This window comes from Hibiscus syriacus, unplaced genomic scaffold, assembly GCF_006381635.1.
Source record: "Hibiscus syriacus cultivar Baekdansim isolate YM2019G1 unplaced genomic scaffold, ASM638163v2 tig00015461_pilon, whole genome shotgun sequence".
NCBI classification, from domain to species: Eukaryota; Viridiplantae; Streptophyta; class Magnoliopsida; order Malvales; family Malvaceae; genus Hibiscus; species Hibiscus syriacus.
This window is the reverse complement of record NW_024062364.1, coordinates 54,643-66,625: the sequence shown is the minus strand read 5'-3', so window position 1 is coordinate 66,625 and position 11,983 is coordinate 54,643. Positions and strand designations below refer to the sequence as shown.

At 31.6% G+C, this 11,983-nt stretch overlaps 2 protein-coding genes across 2 annotated transcripts in view; both read left to right on the top strand.

Annotated features, from left to right (window-relative positions):
• Positions 1 to 898: 898 nt before the first annotated feature.
• Positions 899 to 4,716, top strand: LOC120207909 (beta-glucosidase 12-like). Its single transcript, XM_039207311.1, has 11 exons — positions 899 to 913; positions 1,263 to 1,338; positions 2,315 to 2,392; positions 2,506 to 2,593; positions 2,934 to 3,189; positions 3,442 to 3,557; positions 3,696 to 3,913; positions 4,016 to 4,047; positions 4,143 to 4,245; positions 4,345 to 4,456; positions 4,537 to 4,716. The coding sequence occupies exons 2-11, from the start codon at positions 1,278 to 1,280 to the stop codon at positions 4,709 to 4,711; spliced, it is 1,239 nt and encodes a 412-aa protein (XP_039063242.1). The 5' UTR covers positions 899 to 913; positions 1,263 to 1,277; the 3' UTR covers positions 4,712 to 4,716.
• A 3,014-nt stretch (positions 4,717 to 7,730) lies between these two features.
• LOC120207908 (polyubiquitin-like) overlaps positions 7,731 to 11,983 on the top strand; it is a 33,550-nt gene continuing 29,297 nt past the window's right edge. Inside the window, 2 exon segments of the mRNA XM_039207310.1 lie at positions 7,731 to 7,742; positions 9,628 to 9,650. The gene's annotated coding sequence lies outside the window, so the exon portion shown is untranslated.

Here is an 11,983-nt window from a genome sequence, read left to right as displayed (position 1 = left end):
GACTTGAATTCTATTATGATCCTGACCTGGATTCTGATCTGATATTGACATGGATTCTGATCTGATACATGACCTGGATTCTGATATGATACTTGACTTGAATTATGTTTTGATTTTTGATATATCCGTTTACGGACGGAACATGTTTTATTGGGGGGTATTGTTGGAGGAAGATTACTTGGAGGTTCCTCGGCTGTGTGCTCAGGGCCTTACTTACCGGTTCCTCGGCTGTGTGCTCAGGGCCTTACTGTTAGTGACGGGGTTGTATGGTTCTGGGGAAACTATACATTTTGTTCGTGACGGATGGGGGTATATATATATGTGTTTTAAAAAAAAATCTGAAAAGTTACATGATTTTTGGGAACACACTAGAAAACCTATTCTGATCTCCTGAACTCAGTCATCTGAAATATTTCTCTGAAACGAAAGCTCATTGTCCGTTACCACCTGAAATATCAGTAGGATCTCTGCTCAGCATAAAAATATGTAAATGTTCGGAAACAATAAGGAAATAAATATTTATCTGTATCTGCACGTTCATCAGCATCATCTGGTAGTTCTGTATTACTGAGCTTTTCGAAGCTCACTCTATTACTCATCTTTTCAGGTTAAAAGAATTGTACCAGAGCATCTATCGACTTCAGTAAGGGAGTTCTTCCGGCGTTGTTGCAGAGTATGGTACATGTGATTAGGGAGCATGTAATTGTATTTTGATTTATATACGAGTCTGGAAATATGTTTTATTTTTAAATAGTGACAAATGATTTTATAAGTTTACATGTTCGGATAAAAAGATTTAAATTTTCCGCTATTTTTACAGTGGGTCGCTCCGGTGGCCCTAATGTGACTTTCCGGATCGGATCGGGCTACCCGCATCGGTCTGGGGGGTTACAATTCTTATCATCGCTATAAGGTATGTTTTATGCTGCACATTAGGCCCAAAATATTAATAAAAATATTAAATTAATAAGTATTAAACCAAGCGATTTAGATGTTGAGGTATTATTATTATCTTTTGATGTCTTCAATTTGAGTATGAGGTCTATAAAGATGTATGATAGTTTATTATCAAGCGGTTAAGAGTCTTTCGAACATATATTATCTTGTATTCACCTCATATAAATAAAAAAATTAAATTAATAAAAATGTTATTTTTGAAAATTAAATAATATTGTATTCCTTTTATTTATTTTTTGAATTAATATTCCTTTTATTTATTATGTGAATAATATAACGCAATTCACATGGCACTAACATTACAGGAAGACGTTGGGATTATGAAAGAAATGGGGTTAGATGCTTACAGATTCTCAATCTCATGGTCTAGAATTTTGCCAAGTAAGTTATAATATATATACACATTTGAATTTATTTAACTAATTAACTTTAATAATTTAATCATTATATATGTCAAATGTTTGAATTAATTTGATATTTATGTTAAATCAATTGAAATGATTATCTTGAAAGTTTTATATTGAATTAAAAAAATTCAGTTTTTTATACGTATGATTTATATAAATTAAATATAAAAATTAAATTAAATTAAATTAAATTTAAAAAAAATATGTAAATTAAATTAACTTTATGCTCGTTACTGTGGATAAAGTTGATGTTGCATTGCATTCGTACCATCACCCACCTTCACAAGTGACGAGATAAAATTGTTAGCTCTCAATTTTTTTAGTTTTTTATTCCTCAACCCTCAACAAATTGTTAATTTTTGCCCGTTAGTTATTTTATCATTTTATAAAAAAAATAAAAACTATAAAATATAAAAAATCCAAATTACTAAAAAATATAAAATATGAAAAATTGTTGAATATATATATATATATATATTTAAAAAATGGCCCAAAAAATCATTAAGCCCCACCTAAGATACTATCAAAAGTCACATGTCTAAGTTCACGTCATCGACTTTGACTTCTCTCCCACTTATATATATATATTGGTGGTCATTTTGTTCCGATTAATTCGAATAAATTAGTATCACACATAATTTTAATGGATGAATCTCTTAACGAAGATTTTTAAAAGATACTTATGATTCATATTTTTTATTTTTAAAATATTTAGTATAACAAATTGAGAATATTTTTAAATTTTACATACTAAATTGACCTAAAAAATAGGTATTATTTTGAAAATAAATTTTAACAAATAAATATTATTTATATAAAACAAAATTCAAAACTATAATTTTAAAGTTCCTAACGCTTCAATTTTAACATCAAACCGAGACGAAGGGATAGTCAACAAGTTGTGTTAAATCTTCAAAGTGTTAATTGATGTTGTGTGTTTGTGGCTGCAGATGGAAAGGTAAGTGGGGGTGTGAACAAGGAAGGAGTTGGCTATTATAACAATCTCATCAATGAGCTCTTAGCTAATGGTTTGAATTCATCTTAACTTTGTACTTCGAATTATAATGATTTTAATTTATTGTGATAAATACTAATTTTAGGGTTATTGCTGATTGGATTAATTATTGTGAAAAATACTTAGGTATTCAGCCTTTTGTGACTCTCTTCCATTGGGATCTTCCTCAAGCCTTAGAGGATGAATATGGCGGTTTCTTAAGTCCTCGTATTGTGTAAGTAATTAATTAACACTTCCATCAGAATTTATCTTAACTCTCAATAGTACATTAAAATCATTAATCATGTAATTATGGTCCGTAGGGTAACTTGTTATGTGAATAATGTTCGATAAATAAATCTTTGTGAAGAGACACTTCAAAAATGTGAACTAGCTAGACCTTTATAATATATTAAAGTAATTGCCCCCAAAAGTTGAAGCTATAGTCCACATTTATAGTCTCAAATTTCAAATTATTTTTGTTGAGTTTTTTTTAGTATTAGTGTTGTGTCAATCATATCTTTTAATAAATCTCTTCTCAATAAATCTTCTCACTTTATGGGTTGTGTTGTTAGGAATGACTTTCGAGATTATGTGGAAGTTTGCTTCAAGGAATTTGGCGATAGAGTAAAGCATTGGATCACATTGAATGAGCCATGGAGCTATGCTTATGGTGGATATGCAGTTGGGTTCCTAGCACCAGGTCGTTGTTCCCATTGGCAAAAACTAAATTGCACCGGCGGCGATTCCGGGGTCGAGCCATACTTGGTGGCTCACCATCTACTCCTTGCTCATGCAGTCTCTGTAAAACTCTATCGCCAAAACTATCTGGTGATGAATCATGCATGCCCGAAACATTATTAATCTACACTTAAATATATATACTTATATTCTTAGAGGTGTTCATGAACCGTGAACCGTATTCGGTTCGGAGCATCAGTCAGATATATTTAATCTAAATTCGAGATTAAGATCTCGTTTGGGAGATTAACTTTTTTATCACTTAACTCGATAAACATAGGTTACATACACATATTCTTAAAAATTACTACTTATCAAAGATGAACATATGAATTTTAACAGGCAACTCAGAAGGGTATGATTGGGATCACATTAGTTACAAACTGGTTTGTTCCAGTTTCAAATGCAAAGCACCACCAAAATGCTGCTTCAAGAGCCATGGACGCTATGTTTGGATGGTTAGTTTTACTTTTTAGTTATTGTAATTTCAGTTCATCTTCATTGCTACCACTTTATGCACGACGTTGTTCGATTTTTTTATGTTTATTACGAACATGAGATTGTACGGATTTTAATATTTAATGATATTTTTCCAGGTTTATGGATCCAATAACCACTGGAAACTATCCACACACCATGCAATCTCTAGTTGGAAATCGTTTGCCTAAGTTCACCAAAATGCAATCTGAGATTCTTAAAGGATCCTTTAGTTTTCTCGGATTGAATTACTACACTGCATCTTATGCAGCTTATGCTCCTAAGGTTAATGTTGGGAAGCCAAGCTACCTGACAGATGCTCATACTAATCTTTCATGTGAGTCAATGGGTTCAAAATGCTAAGCAAACTTTAAGATCAACTTTCTTAATCTATGGCTGACTCATTTACTCATGAAAGCATAATTTGTTAATATTGCAGCTCAGCATAATGGTGTTCCAATTGGTCCAATGGTAAGGACAACTATAACCAACATTACATATATAGATCAATTCATGATCTAAAATATTTCTGAATATTTTTCGATTTTTTCAAATAAATGTTACAGACAGGTACAAGTTGGATCTACATGTACCCAAAAGGATTTCAGAATCTTCTACTTTACGTAAAGAAAAAATATAGCAATCCCTTAATTTATATCACCGAAAATGGTATGTATATATATTCTTTTTCTCACTCTAATAAAGAATAAGGATGAGAATTATGTGTACCCGAATGATTTTTGAAAAATAAATACGGATGAAATGTAGGGGTTGGTGATACTTTTAATAATACATTATTGTCATTAAAAGAAGCCCTTAATGACAAAGGGAGGATCGATTACTATCGTCGACATCTTTCTTCCCTTCGAAGTGCTATTAAGTAAGTGTTGTTTCCCCCTTTTTTTTCTTCTTTGGTACAAAATATAATTGATTATTATGAAAATTTTGCCTCATGGTTAGGGATGGTGTGAATGTAAAAGGGTATTTTGCATGGTCGCTATTGGATAACTTTGAATGGGGGAGTGGTTATACCGTGAGATTCGGCTTGAACTTTGTAGATTACAAAGATGGGTTGAAAAGATACCCAAAACTCTCAGCTCATTGGTTCAAAATTTTTCTCAAGAAACAAACATGATGATGTATGCCAAAGAATGGCATGCTCTCTTTCAAAATATTGAAGGAAATATATGATATATATGTATTATTTGGACATACGTTATGGGTGTGTTAGTTTGATGCACAAGATATATAATGGAAAAGATTCTTAGTTTTAATTTCATCCTAGTTTTGAAATAACAAAAAGTTCATGTGCCTTTTCAACTTAATATTTGCTTAAATATGTGTATTTCTCAGTTCTAAAGCTTGTTTCATTAATTATTTGAATTTAATGTTGTCTAATTGATTTTTTAATCTTTTGGATTTAACTGATTTTTTTTGTGCTAGAGTACTTTAAATTTTAGAATACTATATATATAATTGTATAAACACTATATATATATGGACACAACTCTCTCTATACATATGTAGTTCTATGAGCATAACAATCTTAGATGCATATGTATAATTATCCAAAAACAATAACTCTAATTGAATAGAACCATAACATTGGTCCAACTGTCTTTGTATCCTCTATAAATCCCTGTATTTTTCATCAAACAAAGTATACTATAAAATTTTCAACTTAAATTAAACAAAATTCATGTTAAAATCTTTAACGAACTTTAAGGTCAAAATTCTTAACTTTGAATGGTTTCAGATTTTGTCTCTTTCGATTTATGTTTTATTTTAGATTTTATCTCTTTCGATTTATACTTCATTTAATTTGTAAACCCAATTAAATGTATCATATAATTGAGTGCACATGTTTTATCATATATTTTTTCTTGGTTCCAACATTTTTTTGGTTACATGGTTCAAACATATTTTAATGACTTTTGGCTGTTAGCTTTAAGTAGTTTTCTATACACTTTGCTTGAACCAGTAGATAGGGTTGTAAATGAGACGAGACAGATTGCGAGCTATTCGAGATCGACTCGACAAGGCTCGATAAATACTCGGATTGAATGGACTCAACTCGAGCTCGAGCTCGACTCGATTTCTTAATGAGCCGAAACGAGCTACTCGATATTCGACTCGAAAAAATGTTATATTATAATTTTAGATTTTTTAAAATTACATTATTAAAAATACATTATTGATAATTATAAAATTTAAAAATATATTAAAAATTCTATAATACAACATAGACATCTCATCCCTTATAATTGTGTGATAGGGTTTAGGGTTTAGGGTTTAGGGTTTATAGTTTAAGGTTTAAGGTTTAGAATTTATGGTTTAGGGTTTAGGGTTTAGGGTTATACACAAATACTTAAAGAAGACAATCCTAAACAGGGACTAAATTATTACCTAAACTAAAGTGTGCTTACACGATACATTCATGCATACGAAAGAAATGCAAATGCACATACATTAAGATGAAACAATATAAGATTAAACCTACTATTAATAACTTAAACTCATATTTTAAAAATGCCATGAAGGACCAAAACAATATAAAACTGAAAATAGACATACAAAGTAGAAATTACTCATTAAATTAAACAAGCCAACTAAGGGATTACAATGTCAAATAATTAAAATTACAAGACACAATTGAAAAAAAGCACAAATTGAAGGACCACTAAAGCAAGATATATAGGGTAAAAACTCTTACCCTAATTCATTTCCCCCCTCAAACTTTCCCTGGCTAAAACTTCTCGCCTCGTCGTTCTCCTCTCAAACCTCGTCCACTCGCAGCCCTAGCAGAAACCCACAGTCACCATGGCCTAAACGCTCCCCCAAGACTCCGGACGACAAAGGCAAGCTCCTATGGACGAGAAGGTAAGGTTTTACTCACTGGTTCTCTGGCCACTGATGGTTTTTGTTAGTCGAATGTTTTTTTTCTATTCTAGTTGATGCTCGTTGTTTTGGGTGGCTGATAGGTTATATGGTTGTGGTTTGATGGACTCTCTAGGGTTCTATTCCTTTCTTTTTCTGTTCTTTTTCAAACAAAATCCAGAAATTTTCTTAGGAACCAAACAAGCTCCACCTTCTAAATTATTCTTTTGACTATAGTGACCAGTCGGGGACATATTTGCCTTCCCCAAAACTTCAGCCATAGCTAGTTTTTCTTTCTTTTTCTCGCAACAAAAATCAATAACCCAGATTGAAAATTGAATCCTTTGCTTTAACCTCAACAACAATTAAAAATATAATAAATAGAGTTTTCTTAGCAGTCTCTCTTTTATCCTTTTCTCAGTTGGATGGTTCTAAAACGACCCTTTTCTGTAGCACTTATGAGCGCAATTTAGAACAACAATTTCTAGCACATTTCTAAGGTATATTGTGTAGTCCATCATTTTACCCTTTGGATTATATTCTTTTCCTTGTGTTTCCTTCTTATGTCTGCTTGGATCTTTTCAGGTAAGTGAAGAGGTGGAAAGAGCTTTGGCAAAATTAGGCCCTCCTAGACTTAGTGGAAGGTAAAATAATAAAATATATGTCTGATAATTTACGATTGTAAAGACAATTATTCTATATTCTAATGTCTTAATTTAATATATATGTATATATATATATATATATATATTTCTTTTTCAATTGAAGATATGGATAATGAAGCATGTTAGGTGGTGTTGAACGACCAATGATTTTGGTTTGGTATATCAATAGTAGCCTTATATATGGCATTGTTCCCTCTGCCTATTGTTTGTTTTGGATCCCTATGCTTAAAAATGTCAAACCATTTATGAAGTTTGTGATTTGAGAAGGTCAACCTTTATGTGATAAAAGAACTGTTTTGCTATCGATTGATGTATCTTGCGGTAGCTGGAAATTTTAATATTCATTTCAGAGCTTTTGGGTTTTAGTAAATTTTAGTTATTGTGAGAAAGTCCAGGATGTTTGTTCTTTGTGCATGATGATAATGTGGGAACATCCTATTTAACGTATTTTTTTTGTCTTTTGTTACCACTCATTTTAGTAATTGCTTATGGAATTATAGGTATTTTTTTCTGAATGTTAATGAACTATAACTGTTGACATTTCTGTTAATTCTAATAGTTTCTGTGTTTGTTATTGTCTCATTAAGTAGCCATTGTTTAAGAATATTGCGCATGAGAATTGAAGTGCTGCAATGTTTGAAGATAAGGCCAGAGCTGATATGTTCAATTTAAACTTTTAAACTGTTGTATGTTTTCTGCTCGACAACTCTATCTACGTCCACTTATATTATTTATTGTCTTTTACTCTTTTTTATAGGTGCTATGTATTGAAGCTTGGGCATGTTACTGTTTTTTTTTTTGAATTTGTGTTTGTGGTACATTATTTATATATTTTAAATGTAATTTAAGATTTTTGTAGGTTCAAATTCGAGTTCGAGTTTGAATCGAATTCGAGCTTGAATCGAGCTCAAATTCGAGTTTGAGTTCGAGCTTGAATCGAGTTCGAGCTTAAATCGAGCTCAAAATCGAGCTCGAGTCTTGAGCTTCAATCGAGCTCCTGAATTTTTTTTTAGTTCGAGCCTTTTCGAGTTCGAGTCGAGTTTTAATATTTTCTTTCGAGTTCGATTCGAGCTTGAAAATTTTAGACTCGCGAGTTTTCGAGTCGAGTCGAGCCTACATTTAAAGTTTTCGAGTTCGAGTCGAGCTCGACTCAGCTTGTTTACACCCCTACCTGTAGAACATCAAATTAAGAAACAAATAAATAAATACACTAATTTCACTTGTCCAAGATATAACGGTCACTTTATTTATTTACCATTTCTTTCTTTTTAAAAAGGCCCCTTAAACCAAGCAATTGAAGAGAAAAGAAATGGCCACTTGTATAGGGTAAATGACGTTTTAAGTCACTCAATTATTAGATTAGGTACAAACAGGTTGACGGCGCTGATGCTTTTGAGATGGTTATGTCGGCTTCACAAACAGCCCTATTTCTTTGGTTCGTGGTATCTCTTAGGGGTGTGCATTATCGGATATCGGATATTATCCGATCCGAATTTTCGGATATCCGAAAATTTTGAATATCTAAAGTAATGATCTGTATCCGATCCGAAAAAATCGGATATCCGAAAATTTGGATATCCGAAATTTCAGATCGGATATCCAAATATCCGGATCCGAAACCGATTTTATTTTGCAAAAAATCAAAAACAATTAACAGAAATTAAAATATTCATTCTCATCAAAAGATGACATATTCTATAAACAAGCAATAAAATAACCGATACATGCAACTACTATATCAATTAAAGAATACTCTTCGAAAACTATCAATACATTATACATGTCACGAATCGTATCATACATATCACCATTATATATTCCATCACTAATAATATAATATATATATATTTAACTGAAGTGTAATGAATCAAACGAAACCAGTCTGTGACAATATTTCATAACCTAAGGCTAATACAAAGGAGAACTAACACCCATTATTTTAATAACAAGTAGCAAAACATGTCTGATAGTTGTCCTGTAGGAATTTCCATTCAAACTCAGGGAGGACTCAAATGGATCCTTTGCTCACCCCTATTATAATTGAAATTTATCCGTCAATGCAATCTAAGTTCTGACATTCCATAGCATTTTGTTTAGTGGTGCATGAATGAAACCTAATGGTTTAACACAACCATAGCATTTTGTTAAGTGGTGCTCAATAACCCTTTCCTGAATTTTTATAGTATGGTTTAACACAACCATAACATGGAAGACAAATATGTCAAACATGAGAAAACATTTTACGCACAACAAATATATAATTAACTAAGCTGAAGCAAAGCCTCGCGACAGAGATGCCTTAAGCAATCATGAGAATCCCTTGCACACCTAAAAGCTCATTTAAGCATTTTGTCAAACAGTTTACGCACAACAAATGCCCAATAGAAACACGGTTAGCTATGACGAAAGGAAAACAGACCATGCAAGAAAAGAGGAATATGTATTGTCAACATTATCCTAACAAGAAGTTTGCACCCTTTACAAGTTTTGAAGCTTGGAACTTTAAGAGCTCCCTAAATCTCTATGTAACAGTTCCTATACGAAAACAAACAAATATCTTACTTGAGCTGTGCAGATGTTACTAGCAGCTTTGTCCCTAAGAATATGTTGCTCCCTGGTTTGCATAACCATATGAAAAGCAGGCTTCCGTGATGAATCAACACTGACACCGATAACTTGCCCTGGCAGCAACCTCTTGTACTCTTGAGAAGTAGCTAAAAACACAGCATGAGGACCACCGTACCCCATCGGCACTCCGAACCTCTGTGTTGAGCCAACAACTATGTCTGCTCCAAGTTCACCTTGGGACTTCAGCATTGTCAATGCCAACAAATCAGTTGCCATGACAACCTTAACACCCTGGGCATGAGCGTCTTAATAAACTCCCCATAGTCCAACAAATCAGAGAGGAATGGATATAAACTTGAAGAAAACAGCCCTAATTTTTTTCGGGTTTTCGGATAATCCGAAAATGGTTTTTTACCGATCCGTATCCGATCCGATAATCCGAAAAAAATTTCGGATACCCGATCCGAACTATCCAAAAATTGAAAAATGGATCAGATATCTGAATTTTCGAATCGGATCAACGGATCGAATAGGTCGGATCGGGTTTTTTTGCACAACCCTAGTATCTTTGACTTGCTTCATAGAAACTGACAGATAGACTTCAAGCTTATACGACGAGAAGTTAATGCGATTGCTGATTTTCTGGTTAAATCCTTTGATGACATCGATGTCGACTTCTTAACTATTAGCAGTGCTCCACTTGATCTTCATGAAATATTGGATCATAATATAACAGGACCTCCCTATATCCATATTTGTAATCTTACCAACGTTTATGTTTTAGGCTTATTCCAATTCGAACAAAATAAGTTACTATACTGTTGAAATTGAAACGGAATAATTAAGTAATTTGGTGTGATAATAATTTTAATTACTAAATTATTAATTTAGTTTAAAATGAAAGGGAAAATGAAATCATTCAAAAAAATGAAATTATTAAAAGACTCTCAACTATTTGTTTATTTTATAACAATTGTGTAATAATTGAAAACTTGATTTTAAAAAAATTATGTGGTAGTAGCAATTAAAACCCGAATATTTTCATAAATAATTTTAAATAGATTTTAATGAGTATTTAATCTTGATTTTAAACAATCTTCATGTAACTGGAAATATCAGACGCCGAAATTAGGCGATGCATCTTCAATGGATATCCTGTAAAACAAATATGGTAGTCGATACTCTCGTTAAGCTTGGACTCTCATGTTCTACTGGCGTTACAATCCTTAACACTCTCCCGTAATCTACAATCAACCACTTTGCTAGAGACGCCTAAGGGTCTCCATATCTAAGATAAATCCTTAGGGGGTGTTTGGTTCAAGGATTGTGGGAATCTCACATTCCCATGTTTGGTTGGCCTACCAATAGTAGATTTTTTTGGGTATATTACCGGGAATGTCATTACCTCTCTTCCCTTAGGTATTGTAACATTACCGGCGTTTTGGACTAAAATGCCCTTAAATTTTTATTTTTTTTCAAAAATATCATCCTTCTGTCATTAAATAATAAAAATTCTACGAAGGTTAAATTACAAATTTATCCTTAAATTATTTTAGATTTACAAAAAAAAATCTATAATTAAAATTTTATATGAAGTTCAAGGGTTAAAAACAAATTTTACCCTTTCATTAAACCTTTTTTATATTTTTAATTTTGTAAAAAAATTATATAAATATTATGAATTTAATTTTTTAAAGAAAATATATAAATATTTTACAATTTGTAATATTATACAAATATATAATAAGGACAATTTGGTTAAATATACATTCCAATAATCTTTTATTCCAATAATCTTTTATTCATTTAACCAAACACGGTAACCTTACATTCCTGCTAAACCAACCAAACACAAAATACAACATTCTCAGTAATCCTATTCCCTGGTAATCTTTTATTCCCACTGGTAATCTTAATCTTTTATTCCCACTGGTAATCTTACATTCCGTGAACCAAACGCACCCTTAGTGTTTTATGTTTCCACTTTCAATTAAAAAAATAAAATAAAATTTAGTATTAAAAAATAAATAAAAATACATTTATATTTATAAATTTGTGTATTAAACTAATTAATGATTTCAAATGAAGTACTCTAGTATTAACGAGAGTCCCCAAATAAGAATAATGATGAACAATGAAGAACAAATAGTTTGGAAGAAGAATAAATATTAAATTGATAGAATTTTTAAATATGAAAGAATAAATTTATTGAATCATGACTAAATTAATAGGTATATGTTTTTAGGACTAAAATTGTTATTATACTAGACCACTTAATTTGTTTCAATTTCAACTTC